Source organism: Mesocricetus auratus, unplaced genomic scaffold (genome assembly GCF_017639785.1).
Source record: "Mesocricetus auratus isolate SY011 unplaced genomic scaffold, BCM_Maur_2.0 Super-Scaffold_100013, whole genome shotgun sequence".
Classification (NCBI taxonomy): Eukaryota; Metazoa; Chordata; class Mammalia; order Rodentia; family Cricetidae; genus Mesocricetus; species Mesocricetus auratus.
Window position 1 is genome coordinate 34,035,547 of NW_024429196.1, and position 27,811 is coordinate 34,063,357.

The window sequence follows — 27,811 nt, forward strand, 5'->3', positions numbered from 1 at the left end:
ATTTACCTGCTTTCAACTGTTCAAGAAAGTTTTTCAGCAGTGATCTAGATCCTGGCAACACAGAATGTATAAAAGGTATTGCCTAGAGCTGTGACCATCTCCATTATAAGAAGTTGTGCAGAGAGACAGAGAAATATAGTGAGGACACATCCACTACACACATATTAGGCTCTGCCTATGGAACATTGTTTTCAACATTCAGTTCTGAGAAGACTTTCACCTTGCAACACAGAAAGGCAATGTATTCCTGCCTACCCTGGCCCCGCCCTCTGCTCAGAAGTTGGGATTTGGTGCAGATTCAGTGACAAACAACTGAGACCAATAGTTCATATTGCCTTTGGACTTTGACAGAGGACATCTCCCTATCAACTGTATCTGTTTTTCTCTGAATCCCTGCACCCACCTCACAGTCTTGTGGTTTCTCAAGACAAACTTTGGAAGATGGCATCTTCTATCAGCTGCTTCAGCTGTTGAACTGTTGTACCCACGCACACACCAGTAAATGCCAAGCTCATGCTACTTCCTACACACCTCAGCCTGAACCTACCTGTCATGCACCCCACCGTTTAGGCTAGCTCCTGTCTCTACACACCTAGCCCCCCGACTGCCTGGGGGAAGAACTCGGCTGCCTGCCATTCTGCTGTTGTTAAGCCTTGTCATCTGGGAGGAGCTGTTCTGTTTTTTAAACCGGAGCTGCTTGGCAGCCGAATAACCTTCACCAGGAACAATATTATCTCTTCAAATGTAGCGTGGCGCACTGGATGGCTGGCTCTCCAGAGTCCTCCTGACCCGCAGACATGACAGTGTCATTACCAGTGATGCATGCAATCCCAATGATGCCAAGCCATGAGAGGAATCCGGGTGTACATAATAACCGAGTAGAAGATTCTGGCCTGCACGGGGGCCAGCAGAGAAGGAGGAGGCATATAGAGAAATTTACAAGCAAGCATGGCTTCTTAAGGATGATAGCAATATGATTCCATTTAAGACCCGACCGCCACCTTGACTAACAATTTCTAAATGTCATCAACCCAGGTCATCGAACTTAACAAATTGCAAGTAACAGACTTATTTGGAAAATAAATATGTAGCCATAGCTATGACAATATACATTTTTTTTCTTCCTGTCCAAAATTCAATTCCTTCATGCCATAAACCTTTAAACTTAGCATTATAATTGCTGATACATTTTGTCAAATGAGATAATGTGCTTATAAGGCTCTGGAGAAGAATTCAGTTGTGAGAGAAGCAGAATGGAATAATTTCATTTTTCATTTTCCTATACAGATGCCTTCCTGACTTAGACATTTTCTCTCAGTGCCTGGAGGTCTTCAAATTGCTCATGATTGTTCTATTACAGTTGCTTATGGTATTTATCTAATGTCATCTGAAGTTATTTGCTTGCTTTTTCCCTCTAATTCCCACAATGGAAAGACATATGTGACTCCCTGAAAAAAGCCTTAGAGGAGTCACAGTTCGGGAATATTTTTTTACAATATCTTGAAGAAGGAGGCAATTTGCCACTGTACCAAGGCTGAAGGACCATGGGCACCGAGGCCATGCATGTAGTCTCCTTGGGAGTGAGTTTCATCAGGAGAGGTGTTTGGAACCCAAAGCAGGAATACTCTAAGGGGGACCATGAAAGCTGAGACTTTCTGTGTCAGGTAGACTTGGAGAGGCCACTGTGTCACTGCAGTGTTGCAGCATCATTCTCCTTTCCCCTCTGCTTCCTCAGCATCATGAATACGCACTTATAAGCACACACAAAAGTGTGTGTAGGTGTGTGTGTGTGTGTGTGAAGATCACCCAAGGTCTAGTCAACTCAGCCAATAAGGACACACTGATTCCACCCTAGGTGCCTCCAGGAATCCTCGAAGAAAAGTATAATCTCAGAGAAAGTACCCACTGCGTAAGAAGAACAAGAGCAGGCACAAAATCCTCAGGTCCCCTTACAACCCAGCTATGTACACATATTGAGAGAGCAAGAGTCCCAGGGCAGGGTTGGGAATTGACTGCACAAGAGCCAGTGTTTACACAACCCTCCACATTTATTTGTAGGATACAAGGATCTCCTCACTACTCCCCAAGTGCATACCTTCACAAGTAGTTCGTCCACACTGTGCTTAAAAGTCAGAGGGTTTTTTTTGATCTCCTGACTTTTTTAATCTGTTGATTATTATATGTGACAATTGGGTGTATAAAACCTATTAACTAAATGGAGAAAAATGAATATAATTTCCTGGGTCAGAGGAGGGAAGTAGAACGTATTATTGCCTTCTCTGTGAAGAGGAAAATATGAATGTGTGATGTCATAATTAGAGCTATGAAGAGCCCACAGAAAAGGTGGTAGGAAAATGCCCACATACACCTGGCACCTAGGTATGAGTTTGGCTGCAGTTGGATATGAGTAGCTGCAGGTGATATTAGAGTAAGGAAGGGACCTTTTGTCTCCAACCATGTCACAGAGGAGTGTTACCCGTGTCTGTGTTGCTCTTGTCAACATAAAGGACCCAAGAAGACAAGATAGGGCTTTTATCCACATAAATGGATATGCAGGCAGTGCATGAGGATCTCTCAGGAGTGAATGTTTGCCTTGTCAAGCAAAGAAAGAGACCAGGGATGTGATTCATTCTGCTCCTGGGAAGCCGGTGCTGTTCTTTTGCCCACAGTTCTAGGTGGTAAGATCAATATCTACCATCTACCAAACCAGAGAAATCAGGGAACCATTCATCCTTCTCTCTGGAACATCCTGGAATTTCTAGGTAAATTAATAGAAAACACCAGCTAATAAAATAGTCATGAAGAGAAGTGGGATATGGATAGACGTAGGGGGCTCTCCACTGCTTCCCTCCTGCACTTTAAAAAGACCCCTGGGGTGGTCTTTTTGCTAAGTCTTATAGATGATGGATGGATGAATGGATGGATGGATGGATGGATGGAGACAATAGGTAGACAGAAAAACAGACAGACAGACAGATATAGATGATATGTATACAGACAGAGATATTCATATATTCACTTAATTCACCTCCACTCAACTGATAAAACAAATGTAAGTAAAAACTTTCATTTTCTGCCATTTATGAAATCAATCTTACACAGAATGATCTGTCTAAGATTCCAATAAGCATAAACAATAAAGGCATCATTTGATCTCTCACCTGCTTGACTCTGGACCCTGTGGAATGGGCACTGAACAACCTTAAGTTCTAAAGGGCCCAGACAGAGAACACAACCTAAGTCTAGATAGTCTCTGAAGTACTCACTGAACTCTGAGAATCAGCTAACCAACACATGTTTCATTAGTAATATCACCACAGGTAATGTCATCCCAGAGAGTCTAACTTGTATCTAAAGATAGGGACCAATGTCTGTAGTTTCTAATCAACTGCTACTAAATATTGATTATTAAGAAAGGTACTCACAGAAGCTGACATGCAGTTCATATGGTTATGCTTACTTCACAAGCACAAACACCTGATCTTGACATCAAACACCTATGTGAAAAGTGTTGCACTGGGAGCGCCTGTAATCCCAAAGCTGGGAGGCAGAAACAGGAAGATCTGGGCTTTCAGGCCAGCCAGCCTAGCCCACTTGGCAAACTCCATGTTGAGTTGAAGACCCTGCCTCAAGTGAGAGGATTCCCAGCGTCAACCTTTGATCTCCACACCTGTACACATTCACACAAGCACATACAAAAACATGTGCACATAAGGACACACACATATACACATGATAAGAAAGGAACTCACACCATGGTCTAATAATCAAAGTTATATGAAAAGTTACAACTATTGCAATCGCAATAGTAAGATATTGAGAGTTACAGACGGTAAGGAAATAAAAGGGATTTCACCATGTGTAGAACAAAAACATTTTCTGAGTTCTATTCTCTAAGATACAGCAGAGGTCATCTGATATGCTGGCCACCATAATCACACTGGCACACTTATTAAATCCCCACATTGTAAGAAATCAATAAGAAATTAGAAGGCTCCAAGCAGGTTTCTAAGCAATCTGATGTGGGGATTTGGGAATTGTTTTGTTTGCTCTTTATTTTCCATTTTGAGTTCAGTTTGGGAAAACCACATGGCTTAATCTAATGTACACTCTCCCTTGACTTGAAATATCCTAGATGGCAGAGTCCATTGCAGTGTGCATACCCAGAGCACACAATGATTAACACAAACTGCTGAGATGTAGCACTTGCCATCTAAAAGGTAATTATTTTTTCTGAGATCCATAACAAATGACCATTGCATGGTTAAAACTTAAAAAGCACTCAGATTCACACCTTTGAACAAACTAACCTCCCCAAGCCTAATAGCTTTTTAGGAGCAAATTGATAGTGAAAGTAGTAAGCCCATTTCACAATTTATAAAATTAAACTGAGAATCCGAGCTCTCCTTCAGTGCAGAACCCAGTGCCCCCCTCTGGAGCATCCTAGCAAGGGCTGTTTGGGCTTCTTTATAAAGATGTGATGATAGCTATGACCGATGGGTTAACTCTGAACTAAGAGGAGGTAGAGTACATGCTGAAAAGAACATTCTCCAATGTCGGGATACCTCTGAAAGGCACCTGATTTTCAAAGGCATCCTTTGTAGCTGTGAAATTGTACTTTCTTCTCATTATTCTTCAACAACAATGCCATAAACTGAGAGGTTAGGCGCACAGCAGCTATTTGGGCTGGTCTCAACCTAGGTAGCTTTCAGGCTGCACAAGAGAAGCAGGTTCATGTGTCCACAACCAGGCAGGCATTCACTATCTGTTTTGATACTATAGGTTCACTGGAAAATTCATCTTGAGTTTCCACTTGCTTAATGAGAAAACACATACACACACACACACACACACACACACACACACCTGCCACAGAGCTAGCACTCCTAGCCCCTGAGAACATGTACAAGGTGCACAGAGAAACCTGGGCACAGTTCTGCCAAGCCAGATTAGCCCTGGGACTCATCACACATGGGATAGGCTTGGCTTCATTATATCCAGATGGCCTGGACAGGGGTGTTAATCTACAAAGTCCAAGAAAATATCAAAACCATTCTGTGTAGATAAAATCGACTTACAGCTACTGCACAGATGAGAGGAGTGTGAGATTCCTAGGACTGAGGCCCATCATGAACAACATAACTTAAAACTTCTGTAAATAAATTGTTTCATCTCCTTGAGCCTCATTTTCCCCCTGCCTGCTTATAAAATGTTGATCATACTAGCCACTAACTGAGGACTAAGGAAAAAAGAAATATAGCAAAGGTAGGTTCTCAATAGAATACATAGAGGCTGGCAGGAATCGGAAGAAGATGGCAGACTATTCACAGGCATAATCAATCCTTGGGTTTTTATAATAAACTGGATACTTTAGCATTCTAGAAGCACATACCCTAGCAAAGTACAGCAGGGTTCATATAGCAGTTCACATGGTCATGTAGCAATTCACAACTGGGATTTTCTAAACAGGACAACTTTAATAGAGAATAGCCATGCAAGATAACTAGTCTTAAATTATCTTTAAATTTATTTTCACTTAGTTATAAGTTACAGCTATATATAAGTAGCTTTCAGGCTGCACAAGAGAACCTGGTCCATGTGTCAACAGCCAGCCAGACATTCAGTGATTCATTGTCTGTTTTGAGGTTGTGGACTCACTGGAAAATTCACCTGGAGTTTCCACTTGCTTAATGAGAAAAAAAAAAAAAAGACCTGTCACAGAGCTGAGAGTTCCCAGCCCCTGAGAACAAGTACAAGGTGCACAGAGAAACCTGGATATGGTTCTGCCCAGCCAGATCAGCCTTAGGACTTCTGTGTGTGTGTGTGTGTGTGTGTGTGTGTGTGTGTGTGTGTGTGTGTGTGCGTGTGTGTACCATATATATAGTTTTATGTATAGTTATAGAAAGTGATGGCTTTGCTGAAATTTATGTCAGGTTTTATTTTTTGCATAACTATAAAACGTAGGATTAACAGAATGGTTCAGGTGGTAAAGGTGTTTTGCCACCAAATCTGATGACCCATGTTCAATTCTTGAAACCCACATGGTAAAAAAAAAAAGGTAACTGACTCCAGAAAGTTGTCTTCTGCCCTCCACACACATGTCATTGTATGCACATACATACATACATACATACATATGCAATGTAATTTTTTAAAGAGGAAGAGAGAAAGAAAATGTTATGAGCACAAATAAAGCCATTCTTGGTTCTCTTATTTCTTTTCCTTCCTTCCCTCCACTCCTCTGGGAGATGGGTATGTCTTTATGGTATAACTGTCTTCAGGTGTTTTGTAAGTATGATTACATGACTAATATGTCGCGTGAGTATTCTTATGACATTCTATCCTACTCAATGGATTATTTTGCAAGTTCATTTTATCATCTAACATTATGTTGATAAGATTTATTTATGCTGAAGCATATTAGAATCCATTAAGATATAATTGTTGTATACCATTTGAGTCTACTGCAACTTAACCATTCCTCTATATGTGGGAAATTAAGTGTTTCCTACATTTTCAATTTTAAAAAATTATGCTGCAATGAGCATTGCAGTTTATTAATCTTAGTTCTAGGATATGTTCTTAACAACATATTGCAGAGTAGGTAGTGTTTCTTGGTTGTCAGTGTGTGTCCCTAGTTTTTTTGCAATGGAATTGTACCTGTGTTCATTCCCACTAATCTTCGGGTGCATGTCCTTAGAAACGCATTAGCATTTTGATCTGTTTTACATGTTTGCCTGGCTACAAGGGGAAGGATATAAGAAGAGTAATCCAAGCATTCCTGGAAATAGTAGAGGAAATAGAGCCCCAGACTTGCAGCTGAACCATATGGTTCATTTAGAACCATTTCCTACTGTGTTATGTCAACATGCGGTATTTGCATCTATAAAGACAAAGGACTTCTAGTAAGTGCCCTTTGTTAAGAAGTCCCAGGTGATTGTGACAGAGAAGCCCAAGAACCACATTCCAATGAAGAGTCAAAGTCACACCTAGGATGGGGCTGGATGGTCAGGGCCCTCTGGGCCCCTCACAATCTCAGCTCTATAAACAGCCAGCAAGACTGAGGCCCAGAAACTGTATAATGCATGGTATAATCCATTTGAATGACTCCTAGCTGTCTCTCCATGGAGGTCTTCGGTGATACATTTTGCACTCCCAGATGTGAATCGGGAGGAGGGGTTTTGGAAAACTCTGTTGGGCTTGATATAAAAGAGTATGGCCCCAACAAAGCCTCACCCCTGCTCTTCGGTGATTAGGACAACACAAGCATCCATCACCATGCCTGAGAGTCCTAGCAGTCTGTGAGGAAGGAAAGCACTCATCATTGCAAGAAAAGCCTTTCTGCCTTCTGCTGTTGCCCCAAACCATACATAGGCAGGGCTACTCTTCTGTTTGAGTTTAAGAGATAACGTGGGTGCTGAGGAGGTAGGCACTCATGGGTGACAGCATCATGACTCACACAGACAACAGTGTGAGACCACACATAGGACACAGCCCTTGCCTGTCTCTTCCTCCTACCTTTTCAAGCTGACTTTTTGAGAACTGCCTGATAATGGAGGCCTTTCCCTCATAGGCAACTGGTCCCCAATGCTGTTCCTCCTTTGTGTCATGCAGAAGCTCTTACAGCATCTTTCCCAGACCTGACTGGAGGTACTGATGGCAAGGGAACCATGAGCTTGGATTCCCAGCCTTACAGAGCCATCATTAGCAACAATTTCTATCATTAGTGGTGACCTGCCAGTGCCCTGGGTCATGACTAATTTTTCTCACCTCCAGGTACCAGCAGTGCTGAAGTGAAGGAAAACCGAAATGTGAGCAACCTGGGGACTAGGCCTCTGCCCCCTGGAGACTGGGCCAGAGGCAGCATGCCCAGCATTAAAAGGAAAAGGCCCTTGGAGGAAGGAAATGCGGGGCATTTCTGCAAACTCCAGCTGATCTGGAAGAAGCTCTCCTGGTCTATGACACCCAAGAATGCGCTGGTCCAGCTGCATGAGCTGAAGCCGGGTCTTCAGTACCGGATGGTGTCACAGACTGGCCCAGTGCACGCCCCAGTCTTTGCAGTGGCTGTAGAAGTGAACGGACTCACGTTTGAAGGCACAGGACCCACTAAGAAGAAAGCCAAGATGCGGGCAGCAGAAATGGCCCTGAAGTCCTTCGTGCAGTTCCCCAATGCATTCCAGGCCCACCTGGCCATGGGCAATAGTACTAGTTCATGCACTGACTTCACCTCTGACCAGGCCGACTTCCCTGACACTTTGTTCAAGGAGTTTGAACCATCCTCAAGAAATGAGGAATTCCCAAGCTGTCGTCCCGTCGACACTGAATTTCTGTCCTCCGCCTACAGGCGAGGACGGCTGCTTTGCCACACACTGGACCTCATGGGCCAGGCTCTGCCTGACAGGTCCAGGCTGACCCCTGGGGCCCTGGGTGAGAGGAACCCTGTAGTGGTGCTGAATGAGTTACGCTCAGGTCTGCGGTATGTGTGCCTCTCGGAAACAGCCGAGAAACCCCGAGTCAAGAGTTTTGTCATGGCTGTGTGCGTGGACGGGAGGACATTCGAAGGCTCTGGACGCAGCAAGAAGCTGGCCAAGGGCCAGGCAGCACAAGCTGCCTTGCAGGCCCTCTTCAACATCCGTCTACCTGGCCACATGCCCAGCAGGAGTAAAAGCAACCTCTTGCCACAGGTGAGACTTCTCAGGTAGCTGCCTGTCAGGTGAAAAGATGGGTGTGCATTGGGATAGTCTTGCTGTGATGGGAGAGGGGGTCTGCCCCCACCCCATTGTCTATGAGCAGAGTATGATGAAACACTGGCCTTCCTGAAAAGACCCCTTTCCTAAGCACATAGAGGGAAATTGCCAGGTTTTGTGGAGGGAGAATTGTGGGGATATTTAAAAAGTCAAGAGATCATCGACACAGCAACTGAGCAGAAGTAATGATAGAATTCATGAAGCTAGGCAACTTTCACAATGATGGAATCAACCACTAGGGAGGAAAGACAACCAGGATCACAGCAAACATGTGGAACCAGCCGAGGGCAGGGTCTTCTGTTCCCATCAAGAGGCCCAGGCTGCAGGACCTCAGGATTCATTTGCCAGGCCCTCCAATAACTTAGAAAGTGGGGAATCAAGAAGAAAGAGGTGTGTTGGTTGGTGGCCTAGACTGAGATTCTAGTTAGATACTCTAGGCAAACCAAGTTGTGGATTGTCTCATTGGGAGTGGCCAGGACCTCTATAATTATGGTTTCCAATCATGTAGAAATTTCTCCCAGCAAGACACTAGCACAGACCAAGAGTCATAGGAATAAAAACTTTCTGGAGGCAGAAAAGTTAGAAATGAGAATTAGGAGACTCGATATGATTCAGTTGGTCTAGGGCTTGCCCAGCATTCATGAAGCCATGGATTAAATCCTCAGCACTGCATGAATCAGGAATTGGTGGTATACATCTGTAATCCCTGCACTAGGGAGGTAGAGGCAAGAGGATAAAGAGTTCAACGTTATCTTCAGCTACCTAGAAGGTTCACATTCAGCTTGGCATGTATGGAAAAGGAAAGAAGGAATGGAAGGAGGGAGGGAAGAAGGAAGAGGGGGTGGGAGTAGAGAGAGAGACAGAGAGAGGGGGAGGGAAAAGCAAAAGGAAGACAGGATCTCTCCATACACAATGGTGGGTCTGCTTTCTTTTTTTTTCTTTCTTGATTTGATACTGTGGTTCAAACCCATAGCCACTTACACATTAGACAAGTGGTCCCTCTGAGATATATCCCCCAGCCCTGTGGGTCTGCTTTCTTACAAAAGTTTACATTCACTTGTTTAAGGCGCCTTTGTAGCACTGCCTATGTGACAAGAACTATTCTCACACCACTTAAGACAACCTTACTCTGCCAAGTTCTATAATTGCTTATTTATGCAAATTATCTTTTCTCTTATCACTTTGAGACTTATTTGTAGGTCTCTCTAATGTAGTCGATACAGAAAATTATTTTTATTCATTCTGCACATCAATCAAGGAAAGAAACACTTTACATAGTTAAAAGGCACTTAGCCCCGTGCAGGATTCATCGTAAGTACTTAATAACTGTGAGTTATTGCTGTGATCGCCACCATTGTGACATCATAACACCTGGAATAGAATCCATTATTTTGCCTTGGGAGATCAAGAATCCATAAAGGATTCAGAGTGCCATCAAAACCCCAGATACTGCTCAGGGATATGTGTAAAGCCACAAAGAGTATAAAGGGATCTTTCACCTTGAATAATAACTGGATAGAGCATTCATTTATCCACTCACTCATCCCATATTTATTTGACTCTAAGTAGACATAGGATGCCACATTAGATGTTCTTTGTGTATGTGCATATGAATGTGCTTACTGCATATGCATGTGTATGTGTTTGGGTGTGTACATGTGTGGGTGTGCACGTACCAGTGTGTGCATTCATATAGAGGCATGTCAGAGATCAATGTGGTATGTTTCCTCTATCACTTGCCACCTTAGATTTTGAGGTTTATTCTTAACTATGTGTGTATGTAGGTGCTATGCACATGACTGCAGTAATAACAAGTGCAGAAGAAGGACTTAGATCTGGAGTTACAGGTAGTTGTGAACCATGTGATGTGGGTTCTGGGAACTAATGGAGGTCTCTGCAATAGCAGTATGCACTCTTAGCCACTGAGCCATCTCCCCAGCTCCTTGACCCTATTGATTGATACAGAGTCTCTCATAGAACCTGAATATCAGCAATTTGGCAAGACTAGTTGCCCAGCATGCCTCAGTAGTCCGTCTGTTTCTACCCCACTAAGACTTGGATTATAGACACATGCTACCATTCCCTGTTCTGTTTTTATGGGCATGCTGATGGTCCAAACTTTGGTCCTCATGCTTGCAGAAAGTGCCCTTTATTGACTGGAACCATCTTCCCAGCCATAAGATGCCCTGATTTTCACAAACCTTGGGTGAGGGAAAAGATAAACTATAAGAGTCCCAGTTGAGGGATGGTGGCTTTCCCTGCTCTATCTACCGGCCTTTTCATTCACTTCACCTCAAGGATTTATTGCACATGCAATAATCTCTTTAAGGAGCAGATGGGAGTGGGTAGACCACAGATTTCATTAGTCTTGCCTTTCAACTTATGCTCAAATAAATGCATAACCCCAGTGAAAACAGTGTACTGGGGAAAGAAACAGGAACACTTTTTCTAGATCCACACTTGTGCACTTACTAGCAAGGAACTCTATGACTTGCTTCCTCTCTTTTCTATGCCTCTGTCCTTTTATTTTTCTGACTTCTTCCCACTCTACCTCTCTGCTACCCAGGATCAAACTTGCAGAACAACCATGGAAGCAACCTCCTCTCTACTGCCGCGCCCGACTTGGGCTGCACAGAAGAGTGAGCCCATGACCTTTTGCACTAGCTTGATCAGCTCATCTCTCTTGCCTCCTTATTTGAGAAAGCCCCATCTGTGATTGTGGGCATGCCCCTTCTGTTGTCTCACTCTACTGCAGCTGGATGCCACTTTGCAGGAGGGCTGGAGCTATCCCCAAGGCTCCCAGACAGGCCTGGGATTATCTATTTACTAAGACACCCACCCCATCTCTCTCTTCTGCTTTTCACTGTGTGAAATTGAAGGACGTCAGTGAGTTCTGGGTGTGATGCCTCCTTCTTTCATGTTGTCAACTCTGAGCTCTCACAATGGAGAAGCCAGGCAGCGCTACTACTTTGTAATAGTCATTTGACCCCAGAATGCAGCACATCCGTTAAAGCCATGGATGCTAAATTATTTTTCTCTGACAGTCTGCTAACCACTCCGACTGGATGATGAAGGGCATGGAGCAGCTCGAGGGTTGCGGGCCATTTATCACACCACAGCAGTACAGCCATGCCAGGGGCTCATTATCCTCTTGCCTCAGCCCCCTTGAAAAGCTCACCCCATAGCTGGGTAGGGGCCAAACATAACAATGGGAATCAGGGCTGATGAAATTTGAAGCCTGTCCTAGACAGGGTCTGAGTTCAGGGAAGAATATATGAAAATAAGCAACTTTAAAGTTTACCATAAATGCTGTTCTGTCTTCCTACTCAGCCTAAACCCTTTCCTTCTAGGAACTGTATTATCTCAGAACCACTGACAATACATCACAGGATCTCTGTCTATAGATCACAGAAGTCCTAGCTATAGACTATGGAACCCTTGTCTACATGTAATGCAAACCTCTGTTTCTGGATTCTGAGTGCCTCATTCATAGATCACAGATACTCCATATACACAGATCACAGAAAATCTATGCACAAATATTAGACCCCTGTCTATACATCATGGGATCCGCACCTATATTTCAAAGCCTTTCATCTATAGATCATGAAACTTCAGGAAAACTGTATCTGTGAAATGCATAATTCCCTGTGTATAGACCATAAGGCTCCATCTGTAGATCAGGGAACATTTCATATATACATCATAATACCCCATCAAGACATCATGGAACCTTTCTCTATACTTTGTGTACTACAGTCTATTCATCATGGTGCACCCATCTAACTATCAGGGAAACTTCCCATAAATACTCTGTCTCTCATCTAAGGAGGATAGAATCCTTCACTTATACTTGATAAATTTCCCTCCTTGATTATAATATACATCGTGAACACCACAACCTCATTCTTCTAGGATGTTCTAGTAAACACTTGGTCCCAAGGCACCATGACTCTAGAGTTTCAGGTCTCTAGAAATGTGTCCTTTTGCAATCTTTGTCTGACTGTTCTGCTAGCACTGCCATGGGTACAGGAAACCAAACATCACAAAACCATTGCATGGTCTGTCAGAACAGGGCACTTTCCACCTCCCCTGAACAAGCACACTTATTCAAGATTTTGCTTTGAGAACCTTGTACCAGTGCAATTTCTGGAGCTTGGACAGTCATACCAGTATTTAATGTCATCTGCCCAATTGCCCATGTTCTTCCCCACTTTCAGGATGGCAAAGACACAAATCTTATTTCATATAAGATAACTAGATGTAGTTTGCTCAGTGCTTTAACAAAAAACTAGCATTACAAACAAGGCTTTAAGCCATCCTAGTAGGAATTCTCTTAATTATGTGATAGGCTTTGAAACAAATACTTAATGTGTGCCAGTGCTTAAGAATATCACAAAAGCATGTTTTAAGATGCAGCTGTTGAGGCTGGAAAGATAGCTTGTTTAGTAAAGTCATTGTCATTCAAGCAAGAAGACCTGAGTCTACCTCCAGAAGTCATTTAACAAGAATGGCATGTTGGTGTGCCCTAGTAATCCCCAGGGCTCAAGAACCAGAAAAAAATGTATCCCTGGATTTGCCAGCCAGCCAGCCTAACTAAATCAGTGAGTTCCTAACCAAGAAGAAACCCTGTCTCCAGAAACAAGGAGGAAGTAGTCCTGGGGAATATCACCTGAAGTTGACCTCTGCTCTCTACACAAAATGTCACACACTTGTATCTACACACACACACACACACACACACACACACACAGGACACAGCTGAGAATCTTTTTTTAACTTTTTAAAAAATTTTTTATTTGTGTCTTTCACATCATGCATTTCGATCATTTCCAGTCCCTGCATATCCACCTTATATGCTTGCAACCCCCTCCCCCACCCTGATAAAATTTAAGAGAAGAAAAGAAAAGAAAAAAAGGGGGTAATCGCATCTTGGAAGCTGCAGTGTGACACAGTGAGTCACAGAGTGAAACCTATTGGCCATATATCTTTACTAGCAAGTGTTCAGTGGTCTGGTTCAAGATCTCTGGCATCTGCTAGAGTATCAATGCAGGACCCTCACTGGACCTCCTCTTGGTTATTCTGCTGTTACCCTGTGTTGTGCAAACCCTGCAGCTTTGGGTCTGTAGAACTGGTCCCTTAACATAATCCAGCAGATCACAGAGGAGGTGGATGTTGGAGTGGGTTAATCCATAACCCTGGTTCTGGACCTGCGTAGTTGCAGGGTTGGTCAGCCCACTAGCTTTTCCTTATCCACACCACCAAGGTGAGACCTTCTGCATTGCCTTGGCAAGTTCACCCTTTGCAGCTATGAGCAAGGGGTGGGGCCAGTTCTGCTTTCACATCCTCAGAGTCAGATCTCCCACACCTGCACCTTCAGGGCCAGCTCTACTGTGTTGCCCGGGTGTGATGTAGGGGCCACTCTCTCTAGTGCTACAGCAGATGAGCTTCAGGGCTAGCTCTTCTGCTCTTATGACCTCGGGGCCAGCTTTCCCACCTGCCTTAGGCATCAATGGGCAGGAAAGGGACATCTCTCTCCTACCCATGCTGCCACATTACAGGTAAGTAATAAAGAAAGTTCTTCCATGCTCACAATATCGGGGCTGGCTCTATTGTTCTGCCCAGGTGAGATGCAGGGCTTGTTCCACCAAGTGTTGCAGGTGGTGGAGGGCAGGAGCAGCTCTCTTACCCTTCTAACCCCAGGGCCAGCTTTCCCACCTGTCTTAGGGGCTGATGGGAGGAGGGGGTAGAGAAGAGGGCATCTCTTCCCCACCCATGCCACCATATGACACATGAGTAATGGGGAGAGCTTTCCCATGTTCATCATTTCAGGGCTTGCTCAACTACACCTCCGCCAACACGATTGGCTTTATTGTACAGCTGAGAATCTTAGTGGGTTCTGGGATGATGACAAAGAGTATACAGGATATATGGGATAATCCTAAAGAAGTAGAGCATCATTAACTTGCCTCTGAGACCTTGGGAGTATGTCTAAATGCATGATGGTAATTTCTATGCCCAAAGCATCAACTTTACTAAACTACCTAAAGTCGAGGCACAGCAGGAACAGAAAAAGAGTCCATATGGTTCCTGCAGTTTGGGTTTTGAAAGAGTAAGTTCAATTGCATGATGCTCACTACACAGGTTGAAATTGCAGGAGTGAGTTCATTGGGGTCTAATTTTCACCATGTCATGAACCTGAGAGTGGAATCTTAGCCAGAGTAACAAAAACAAACATTATTAATGTCTTTAAGGCATGGAGTAAACATAAATTGGTAGGGTTTACTATGCTGATAAGAAACTGTTCAGTCCGGGGACTCCATAAACAGCTGTTGAAATGATGGTGCCCAGTGAGAGACAGCCAGGAGGCTCTGTCCAAATCCTTCATGTTTTGTTTATCTACAGTTGGTACAAGACCCCTCTAGGCTAACATGGCTAGTAGCGGGAACTAGAACAAGAGCGTGAGAATGGATAAATACTCATTACCTGAAAGTATCATCATGAGAAATGATAACAGTCTCAAGGCTCACTTCTCACCTCTGGCATGAAAAGATCTGAGTTCAGAAAGAATCCCTTATTTTTTTAGCAGTTCTGTTGCTCACAAGCTAGTTAGAAAAAAATAATAAAGTACATCCCAGTAAAGGGAGCTAAAGAAAAGTTAAATTTTCCCTATGCACACAGTAAATCTGCAAAGAGAATTAATTGGCTTGTTTGCAGCTTCCCCATTCACCCTTTATTTCCCATATTATCTTTATGTCAAGTGGATTGGTGTTTTTGATGTTTTACAAGGGTTTAGTCAAAGCAACTGAAATATACGTTTCCTCCAAGTAAGAGAGGAAATGCCTTCTAAAGTGATTCCTGAAAGTTGGTTGATTTGAACGATCAAACCTGTAAGAGGGTCCACTGGAGAAGACCATTCCTATGGCTTCAGGTATGTAAAATCGGCAAGACCATAAAATAAGTATGCCGCAGAAGAAGCCCCTGGCAATAAAGCCCAGGAATCGAAAGTTAAAAATGAATGCCACATTTCTCCTCCTGCAATGACTTCCATGTGCCATGTACATAAATTGTTGAATAAATTAGTCTGGCAGAATCTAGCCCTTCTTACCCAATAACTTTTGATAACCCTGTAACTTGTGTAGTGAGAGGAAGAGGACAGCTTTGCTGAATCACGAGTCTTCCTCATCGGAAGTTAATTCCTGTTCTTAAGTGTGATGTTTGGTTTGTTGATACTTGTTAAGAATGGTGAAGAAAGGCAAGACAGAGGTGCGCTTGTCTCTTTGAGCCAGAGTCAATCACGATACTGTCTTAAAAATGGACTTTCTGTGTGCTGGTGAGATGGAGCAGCAGGTAAATGCACTTTAAACCTCAGAACTTCTATAGAGGTGAAGGAGAGAAGTGGCTTTACAAAGTCCTCCATGGAATGTGTACACACAGCCCATGCACATCTGTACAATAATATGTAATTTCCTTTTTAAAAAAGAATAGGATTTTCCTCTTAATTTGGGTAACATTTATAAGATCATCTGAAAACAAACGCCAAAACCTTGATGTCATTTCTTTCCTCTTGAGAAGCTTAGCCAAAGGGAAGCTTCCTAGATTATGGTTTATCTGAAGGTGTATCACTTCCCACCAACCTCTCTGTGGTGGCTCTGTTCTCTAAGCAAGGTGAAATCAAGCTTGGCCTAACCACCTGGTAACCAGGTCCTCGGCATACCTGTTCATCCCAGAGAGCCCACTTGCTTCTCTGCACTCATACTCCTTTAACATATTAATAACACACAGCAGGAACTAGTCTTCCTTTAAACACCTCTGGCTTCTAGATTCTGTGCTTACACACCCTCTTGTGGTTTATGCAGGAAGGTAAAACAGTCATTTACCAAGAGAAAATGCACTCTTACACACCTATCTGTCCCTCAATTTGCCTCTTCTGCATGTTCTGTTTCCGCAGAAGAAGCAGCTAAAATAGTAATGAGAGGTCATTTCATTGCTACTATATAGCTTTGAAAAAATAGCTGTTGGGCCTGTGAGATGACTCAAAGAGTAAAGACACTTGTTGTCAGGCCTGACAACCTGAGTTCAATCCCCAAAAGCCTTGTGGTAGAAGGAGAGAATTGTCTCCTTCAGCTTACCCTCTGACCTCCACACAAAACATGTGGCAAGTGTGCATGGGTGCTTATACCCATACACACACACACACACACACACACACACACACACACCAATGTAAATAAATCACACATATACAATTTTTTAAATATAGCATGTCTTTAGTTAGGCATGGAAGACTTAGTTGATGCTTAACATGTTTGAAAGTCTTTATAGTATATGTATCACATTTACTATCTATGTGTACAATATATGTTATGCAAGGTATATATAACATGTCATATATACTTATAAATTCACATCTGTACAAATTACACACAATGTATACTATACTGTATTCAACATGTTCATACAATACACTGCACTGGCACAATAGCTTCTACCTTATTTCCTAATAAAACATAAGCATTGAAGTCTGATGCTCTTACCAACTTTGTCATTTTGAGCATTGTGGATGTAAGTATTCATCAGTTAAGCAGCGTCTAAAAGCCTACATCTGCCATGATTAATGATGATCATGGTGGTGATAACATAGTAACTAATATCTATTAGGCAGTTGATCTATATGGACTCTAATTCTGTGTTTATATGTAATCACACCTCACCCTCAAATGGAATCTTTGCACTAGACACTAATTATGTTCCCATCTGACAGATGACTGTGCTGAGGCTTTCTGAGGCAGATAAGCCACTGATCTAAAAATTAAAGAGAAGACGATTACAAAAATTTCCAGCAGCAGCACTTGGTTTCTGTAGGACTGTAGTAGGGACCTCGTACTTAAGATACCTGTCAGTCTGCCGTCTTCCAGCGTCTTTCCAGCTTATGAAGGAAATAGAGCACTCTTGGTTTAAAAGGAAGTTTATAACTTAGTAGAAGCAAGCCTAAAGGGACTTGATATTAGTTCCAAAGAAGGAAAAGTTATTGCAATCTGACAAAGGGAAAGGGGTTGGTTGAGTTTGGAAGACTGCAGAGCTTAACTGCCCAAGGAAACATGGGATGCTGGAGTGGGGCGCATACATGGAGTCGTGTTCTGGCAGGTTGTTAATTTCGGAGTATGTGGAAAGATCTATGTAGGCAGGAGGAAGCCTAAAGAAGGTCAAGGCTCTGAGTTGCCCTCATGGATGAATTCCCATTAAAGAGCTGTCTTCCTGGCTCTCCAGGCTTCCACTGATGCCTCTGCAGAGCAGCAGGATCCTGGAAGCTGGCCAAGCCTCCCATTTGAGAAAGTTGCTGCCTTTGTCGGCTTAAAGCCCACAGCCGAACCTGTGTAGACAGCCTTTCTGGGGATGGGCGGGTGCCCCTTCCTTTGGGATTCATTGTTACACTGAAAAGGAGACAGTAGAAAGAGGATGGCAAATGGTAGAATGCCAACGTGTAAATGAGCCAGAGAAAGACAAGATGAATATCCAGGAGAAGAAAAAGAGACTTCCCCCTCCCCTGCCACAAGCTAGTGGGAGTTAACAAAGAATACACCCAAGGAGGTGCCAAAGCTGGCTTTGCCTTTCCTGCATGAAGGGCACCTGGGGGAAACCTCACTCCCTCGGGGTCTCTCTCCCATTCCAGATACCTTCTGTCTTCTCTCCGGCACTGGGTGACTTGAGCTGCTTTCAGTTGTGAGCTTCTGTGGAGCCCTGGCAGAGGCTAGGCAGATGGCCTGAAGAGAGGCCTCGGGATGCAGCAGCACCGTGCTGCATGGCCTAGTGAAGTTACATGATGATGGCAAACGCTCAGTGTGAGGCCTGAGACAGATGTGAAATCTGGATGCTCGCTCTTGAGCTTCACAGTCCTTAACTTCTGCTCTTCCTCATCCCAGCTCTGGTTCCCTGGGCAACCAATGGCAGATAGGGGTTAGAATGTAAGCTCTGTGGCTGGGTTAGAGCTGGGAATTTGGAGGAAAAGAGCAGAATTCTTCGTGGAGACCCATAGGCCAGTGTCAGGGGAAAGGAAGAGAGGCACAATTGAGTATAGTACCTCAAACTGTGTAATTTGAAAGACAGCAAGCCCGATGTCAGCCCACGCACCAGGAGCTTTCTCTACAACTCTGACCAGTGCAACTGTTGTCCCAGAACCTGGCCATCACCTTGGGTGGTTCAGAAAAGACAGCAGTAGCTTTAATACCTATGGACTCAAAGATGCTGTGGAAAGAATGGATCTCTGATCATTCATATGCCATAAACAGAGTCCAGGCCAGTCTAGACAGCTTGACTGTCTAGAAAACCTACCATCCATCCTGGATTAACATTTGACTGAATCCTGCAAAAATTATGTCGAAGATGGTTCAAAGGAGTTTATACACAGTGGGGAAAGGAAATGTTCTCTCCTCTAAAACAGCAACTCAGTAGCTACTCTCACCCCATCCCACCTCAATGAACTGTGCACCCCACACTCTGTAAACCACTGTCAGGGCAACCATCCTGTGAGGTCTTAAGTTCACGTGTTCTCAAGCATCCCATCTCTTCAGTTATCCTGGACCTCTTCCACTGCATGCTTAGTGTCCCTCATATATACACTAGGGATATCTTAAGTCCTTTACACACAAATGATCTCAGGAGGATGACTGTGTACAGGTTACAGGTCAGCAGTCATTTGTGCAGCTGTTGGGGTATGCCAGGCCTGAATGAAGTGTCCAAAGAGTTGCCAAGGATCACACAGATAATAGGCACAAGGAGTTTAGAAACAGTCCTGAGCCCTTGTCCTGTGTGCTGTGCAGCACCCTCTGTGGAGATGATACTTGACAGAGATGCTTATTTACTGGGCAGGGGGATGTCACAGAGAGGAAAGAGTTAACAAGCCTTTTTGAACCAGACTGCATGCACACACTCACTAGCTATGGAACTTAAGGTTTCTTAGTCCCCAGGACCTCTGTTTCCTGACCTGCATGATGGGGTGATCATGAGAGTTTCCACACCAGAATGGTCAGGAGACTCAAGTAGGTTAGTACTAGGATTAAAAAGGGATTTGACACAGAGAAGACACTGTAGAGATGTCTTTCATTCTTAACCCAGAGACAGCCACAGATACATACCACTGGTGGAGAGGAGAGGGGTCAGGTACTCTAAGAAAACTTAAAGGAGCCCTTCCAACCTATTTCTGGGGTGTGAGAGAGAAGTGGTACTGTATAGGAGGTAGGGAGCCAGGACTTTGATGACATTTGGCCACTCTTGAGCCTGTTTCCTTGCCTGTAAAATAAAGAACTGATTGGCGATGTTACCTGCATAAGCTGGAGCTTGCCAATATTCCAGCATGGATGGGGAAAGGTTCATGAAGCCCCATACCTGTAGGGATAAGGGTAGTCATTTTTCCTCAATGGTGCAGCCAAGAGTAAATTGCTGATGCTCAAGAAAATAACCCCACACCCATACTAATGTAAACACACCTAACTAAAGTCAGTTACTCTTAGAAAAACTGCTTGAAATTAGAAAAGGGAGGCTTTCTGAAGAATAGAGGGTACAGAGAAAATAGGAGGGGTGTACGTGGGTAACAAGAAGGTGATCAAAATGCATTGTATGCCTATATAAAATTGTCAACTAATAAAATATCTTTAAATAATAAGAAAGTAAGGACTCTGATTGAATGCTTACAGCTCTCAAATTTAAAAAAAAAGAAAATTCTGGTACAAGATGCCCATATGTCAACATTATGTATACAGTATGGGTGCAATATGCTGGCAGCCGTTAGTTGATAACATTTAAAGAGCAACACAGAGGCATCCTCAGGCTGGCAGGCAATCTGCAGCATCTTGCCCCAAGCCAGAGTTTGTATTTCTCACTCCAGTGGTGATTTTTATTAAGATATAGAGTTCTAAACCAAGAAGAAAACTGAGGACACTGGGCAGCCATATAATGATGGAGATACAGTGTTTTCCTAGCCAAACAGGGGTGGACTTTGGGAGACCTGCTGCCCACGTGTAGTGTTCAAAGGGAGAGGTGAGGACACAGTAGAGGATGTTTTATCTCCAACAACCCCATCCTCAATTCAGCTGAAATCTGTAAGAGTCAGAGACTTGGCTCAATGCCAGGGCTGTTTAAATATGCTGCATCCCAAAGCTTTTCATGCCTCACTCAGCCGCTCCTCAGAGCTCCCTCAGAACACTGTGAAGCACAGAGGTGTAGCCATATTAAGTCCTAGGATACAAATCTTAAAATCAACTCTAGGCACCATCTGTGATGCATTTTAAGTAATACACAGTGACGATTTCTGTTCCCCCAGGCTGAGGGTTGCGGGCATCTATATGCACAGTTCTGTGAAATCATAAGAACTAGAGTGCTGTGAGACCCGCTTGGGTAGGAAGATAAGAGCTCATTATTCCCAGATCCCAGTGCCACACTCCCTCATCCTCACAAACTTGTCATGTGTCAATACATCTTGAAGCCTAATGATGCCTAGATGGCGATAAACTAGAACATGAGTTTCTAACAACGGTGCCACAATTAAACATTTCTAAAATGTATTTTTTCTGAATTAATGCACTCAAGGGAATTGTGGATTCATCAAGTACTCAAACTTAAAGACACACAGACAACAGTTCCTCTACAAACACCGAGTACAAGGCAGATGGCTTTGTAATACAAGGTATTTTACGCTGGTCACAACTTCAATTGATACGGTGACAAAAGCCTTCTTCTGCCTGCTGCAAGAGGCTTCCCCTCCTTGCAGTTTTGATGACGCAGTGACATAAAAGGTACTTAGTAAAACAACTCTCTAGATGCCAGATTGGGGTCTAGATTTTATTTGGTTATCCAAACTGAGATTACAGCAGAGTGAATGCTGCAATAAAGTGTATACACTGGCTCCCACCCAATAGCACCTATGCATCTTGTGCCCAGAACCAAGACTATCAGCTACCACAGAACAGCCCAAAAGACACAGGCATTTGCAGAGAGGAAGCCTTTAGCAGTTAGAGTAAGCACCCAGAGGGTCTGCTACCTCCAACAATCTCATTCCCAAATGTGTCTAGGCTGAGAGAGTATCCCTCTATGGGAAGCAGGCTCCCAAAGTCCACTGGTACACTAAAGCCTTCATATTTTTAGGCAGAATCTCAAATACACAAGACTGGCTCCAGACTTTCTATTTAGCAGAGAAGATTGTCCTACCTCTGCTTCCCAAGTGCTGGGATTATAATCATGCCCACCACACCCATTGTATACAATACACAGACTCAAACCCATGGCTTCATGCATGCTAGGCAAGCACTTTACCAACTGAGCTATAACCTCAGCCTTCTTCCCCCATATTTTGTTTTTGTGAGTTGCCAGAGTAAACATCAAACATGTTATCCTCAAGCTTCAGCCTCCTAAGAGCTGAAGTTACTGACAGGTTTCTCTGGATCAAGTAAGAATCATCCAAATACAGAATACAATACAGTACAAAAACCCTATGTCATCCTAAACCATTCCTCCTATAACTGAAAGTATCTGAATTTCTTAATTCCGTTTTTTGCCATAAGTAGGGTTTTTTTAATCAAATGGCTAAAGCTGAACACTTTATATAACAGAGATCCAATGAACAGAAATTAGAAATGGAGAAAATGATAAAAAAAAATGAAGTTTATCTGTAATATAGTTATTAGAGACCAGAAGCAGTTAACAGTGGACAGTCATTTGAAATTCTGGCACACAAGATAGCTAAACTCTTGGCTGAATAAATTAAAATATGTTGGGCTGAGCTTCTAAAGTACTGAACAATGGAGCATTGATCAGCAACCCTGAGTGAAAGCAGAAATGACAGCCATGGCTTTATGTGTGCCTTGTTTTTAATGAACTAACCACACTTTAGGAAGTATGTTCTCTCTCTGTTATAACGATATTCGAGGCTATATAGGGAAAAACAATATATTTATTTATCAGGGAAAGAGAGAGTCGCACATACCAGGAGTTAGAAGTGTGGCTGGCTTCCAGGAGAAAAGAGAGAGGCCCCTTTTCCTTTCACTACCTTTTATCTCTACCTTGACCCCGCCCTGTTGGGCGGGTAGCTTTGTGGGGTTCACTCCTACACTCTGTGTTTTTTTTTCTATATGAATTTGCTTTTTGTGACTATTTTGCACAAATATTTTTGTTTTGGTACATAATAGGATCCACCAATGATTCTAATTATAAGCAAATGTTAGACCCAGCAAATCTTGAAGAATGAGCAAGGCACTCAGAGTATATGTTATCTGATTTGAATGTCCTGTAGGATTACCACCTGGAAGGAGATTTCTAAGGTCACTTTGAAAATACAGGGCACACCACCTTTGTACTCCAACCAGCTACCTTGGGAGATCCTATGATTCACTCTTAATTTCTCCTGGTATTTAATGGATATTAAATAAAACTGAGTTACATATTTTAAATAACTGAAATAAGTCAAGTAAAAAAAATTGGCATGAAGCTGGGTGGTGGTGATGCACGCCTTTAATCCCAGCACTCGGGAGGCAGAGGCAGGCGGATCTCTGTGAGTTCGAGGCTGGGCTGGACCGACAGCCTCGAAAACAATACAGAGAAACCCTGTCTCGTAAAAACCAAAAAAAAAAAATGGGCATGAGGGAATTCAAACTCATTCCTGAATAATGTGAAGTAGGTTATGGAGATGGATGGAGGAACCAATAAAGCCTTATGTACATAAATATTAGTGACATCACCTATATGATAAACATAATAGACTACACTACTCAGTTCATCAGTTTATACCAGTTGTTACCACATCCTATAAAGCAGGTGTGTGTATTCCTTCACTGAATTTGATACTGTGGTACCATTAGCATTCATAGTTTAGATTCCAAATACTGTGTGAAACAGGCCTGATTATTTTGTTTATCTCAAATTGCATTATTTCTCTCAAGCTATAATTTGGAGACACCCATGTTATACACCTATCCCATGTGCTTTTCTGAACCTACTCCATACTTTCTCTTAGTAATTAATTCACTTTTATAAAAGAGCAATCATTTCTTGGTTGTATCTAAAATATGCACAGACCCTGAAATATAGTGGTTTATGCCCATAATTCCAGCACTAAAGATGCTGAGTGGATATTGTGAGTTTAAGGCCACCTTGAGCTACATAATGATTTGAGGTCAACCTGACCTAGTAAGACTCAAACTCAAAAATACCAAGCAAAATATAAAAATATACAACAAGTAAATTACACACAAAACCTCTAAATAAAATAATAAGAAAAATGTCATTTGTTTTGCTCTAAATAACTTAGTTCTATGTCTATTGCTTTTTTGATATCCTGAGTCATTGTCCCCTATATTGTCTCCCAGTGTGGGAGATGGCATACACACCATAAAGGTTATTACCACTGAGAATTGATGATGAAGACAGGAAGTAATAGGCTAAAATATTGTTTCTAGTGCCGCGGACAATAATAAAATTTCCCCTGACATGGGTCGTCCTCCATGGATTAAGGAAGTACATTTTTTTCTACAGAGAAGTCACATACTCTTCTGAGGGTAGATTGACTGTTGGAAATGTCTTTTCCATGAGGAACCCCTCATCATTCATCAGCAACTAAACCTAAGGAGTTGCAAAGGTCATTCTTATTTTATAACAAGAAGAAATATCTAAGGAACCTTTAAACCCTTCATTTTCCTTGCACAGCTACACAGTACTCATACATCATAATACAAAATGATCCGCCTCTCTGCAGTAAGGATACTCATTTAATAAAAACTGTGACTAGATGTTCCCATGATGTATTAGTAATCTTGAAAGATACAAAGATATGCAGGAAATTCAATAATATCCCCTAGATCCACAAACTATTAAGTAAACACCAAATAGTTAAGACACTGAGGAAATAAACATGATAAATTTGTTAAAATCACAGTGAACAGGAAAGACAGACATGATAATAACCACACAATAGTGAGATAATTGCTGTGATGGAGGAGTTACCACATTCCTTAAAAGGATGTCTCTAGTTATCCCAAAGTGAGTAAAGGTCTAAATTCATTACAAGATCTCATTGTTTAAAAATCTCCTGTTGGGAAACCTTTGGGAAATGGAAGAATAATTCTGAGATGAATTGGTGCTGGATTTGTGTATTCTACAAATTTCAATGTTTGCTTGTTGGAATCTCCTAAAGTAGGGGACATGTTTAGAAATTACTGGGTTTTACAGCCAAATTATTTCTGAATAAGAGCTAATTGTGTTTATATTTGTTGTGAAGCTATATAGAAACAGTCTTTGAATGTTCCTATTAACCACTATCACCAAATGAGAAGGCATATTTAGTACTATTCAAAGCCAAATTCAGTGTGGAGGCGCTCAGAAGGCAGTCTGTCTGGAATGCAAACATTTCTCTCACTTGCATATTCTAAACAGAGTAAAACAAGCAGTGAGCTAGCTGTAAAACAATGAGATGATCAAGATGTGCAAATTGAGCTTTATGGCTTCTGAAATCTGAAAAAAGTGCAGAATATTTCCTACTTAGATGGGGACTTGCTTTTTCCTCATTTGAGATATATCAAAATGCTCCTCGGGTTTTAGAAAAACATAGATGACTGTGTTTATTGTTCATTGCAGCCACTCCTACTTGAAGAGATTGGCTTCCACAAATATAGTCATCTGCCCATCCTCTACTCATCAACAATCTATCTGTACATCCAGGAAATCTTCCAACCTTCCCATCACCTAGCTTTCTCTCAAAGTATCTAACACCTCTCAATCCATCTAGCCATATTCATTCTATGGACATTGATAGTGAGTCCTCTTTCCTGGGTCATGTGCCAAGTACTTGGAATACCCAGAGAAGTGCTTAGGATAAAGTTATGTCCTTGAGATCCTCACAGAGGTTTCCCATATACATCCCAATAATGCTCATCATAAAATTCTCCTTATGTCACCATGAGAAAGTGCCTGAGATGATCAGCATGCATACAGCATAAAAAGCTATTTGCTCAGAGTTTCAGAGGTTTTCATCCATCACTGCTCATTCCATCATTTGACCCAGTGGCACATCAGAGCATCATGAAAGGGAGCACACGATGAAGCAAAGTGATTTATTTCATTTTATCTGGGAAGCTCAAAGAAAAGGGAGACCCTGAAATGCCAGTATCTCCTTCAAGGACATGCTCCAATACCTTCACTTCCTCCTACTAGACCTATTTTCAAAAGAGTGTCAGTTGTGGACTAAGACCTATGTCATAGGCCTTTGGGAACAGACCATTTAAGGACCAAACCACAACAACTTGGAAACATGTTTAAAAATACAGATAGTGGGCCATTATCACAAACTAAATAAATCAGGATTTCATATTTTAATGAATCTTTCAAATAATTTTCACTTGGGCTAAAATTTGTGTATTCAACTCATGTAAGGGTTTAAATTATAACAAGTCATCACAACACATCTGACTATGCTGTGGCTGAGATATGTTAATACTGTTGTCACACCCTGGGAAAAGAAAACCAACTCAGAAACCATAAAAAAAATAAGACCCTTTGTCAGCAGTGCCATAGCCCATGTCCCTGATCCAAGCACTTCCCCCGGAAATCACACACATACATCTAAAAATTCAAATAGGCCTAGGAGATGACTTAACAAGTAGAGGTACCTACTGGCAAGCCATTTGACTGGAGTTTGATCTCTAGAACCCACATGGTAGATGAAGGGAACTGACTCCTATAAGTTACCCTCTGATCTCCACTTGCATACATTGGCAGGCATACATACACAAAAATAAGTAAATGTAATGTTAACACTCAAACACCAAAATATGAAGCTAATTTGTGGTCTGGAGATGAAGCTTGGCTGGTGAAGTACTTCTTTAGCATTCACCGTGCCTTGATTTCAATCCCCTGTACCATACATGGTATCTCACACCAGTAATCCCAGTACTCAAGAATTACAGCAGGACTATCAGTGGTTCAAAATCATCCTTAGCTACATAGCTAGTTCAAGACCAACCTCCAATACACAAGCTAGTTCAAGACCAACCTCCAATACATAAGACCCACCCTGTCTCCAAAAAAGAAGTAGGGAGGCTAATTTAATTTTAACTCTATAGTAATATATTTGACTTGTGGGAGATAATGCCTTATAAAAAGAAATATTCCTGTAACAGAAAATGATTGGCCATGAAATCTTAAGGAATCATCTAGTAAAGTCATGCAGATTTTTTTTGGTTGGTTGGTTTTTTGTTTGTTTGTTTTTGTTTTGTTTTGAATACCCTCTGTATCTTTTGTATTTAAATTAGAAACGAGCTGAGAGAGTAGGTCATGGGGGAACAGGAAGGTTGAGTGGGGGGTAGAATAGGGGGAAGAGGGAATCATAGATTAGAAGACAGATGTGGCACCAGTGAGACCTCTAGTGATCTAAAGGGATGACACCAACTAGCAAGCTAAGCAATAGTGGAGAGACCACTTTGAATGCCCATTTCTGATAATGAACTTGATGTCTATAACCATCCTGGAGCCTTCATCCAGTGACTGATGGAAGCAGAGGCAAACACCCACAGTTAAACAATGAACTGGAACCCAGTGACAGAGAGAGAGGAGCGATGAGCAAATTGGCAAAGAATGGGCTGGCAAAACCAGCAGAGACAGCTGATCTGAACAGGGGAGAGCTCTTGGACCTCAGACCGACAGCTGGCAGGCCAGCATGGGACTGATCCAGACCCCCTGAGTGTGAGAGTCAGTGAGGAGGCCTGGCATCCTATGGGACCCTGGGCAGTGGATCAGTGTTTATCCCTGGCATACAAACGGACTTCGTGTGTCCATAGCACAAAGAGGGATGCTCTCTCAGCCTGAACTCTTAGGGGAGTGCCTGGACCCTGCCCTGAACAAAATGACATACTCTAGATATCCCCTATGTGGAAGGAAGTGGTGATAGGGTGGGAGGTTGGGGGGGATGGTGGGGTGGTGCGGGAGGAGGGGAGGGAGAGGGAACTGAGATTGACATGTGAAGCAAGTTATTTAAAATTAAAATTAAAAAAAAGAATTAGAGACCATAAAAAAGAAACAAACTT

The 27,811-nt window shown here is 42.5% G+C and overlaps 1 protein-coding gene across 2 annotated transcripts in view; it reads left to right on the plus strand.

Annotated features, from left to right (window-relative positions):
* Adarb2 (adenosine deaminase RNA specific B2 (inactive)) overlaps positions 1-27,811 on the plus strand; it is a 548,454-nt gene that overhangs the window by 354,219 nt on the left and 166,424 nt on the right. For both annotated transcript variants that reach the window (XM_040755571.1, XM_040755572.1), the window contains exon 3: positions 7,777-8,684. In XM_040755571.1, coding sequence (XP_040611505.1) covers positions 7,777-8,684 — 908 coding nt within the window. The remainder of the gene's footprint in view (positions 1-7,776; positions 8,685-27,811) is intronic.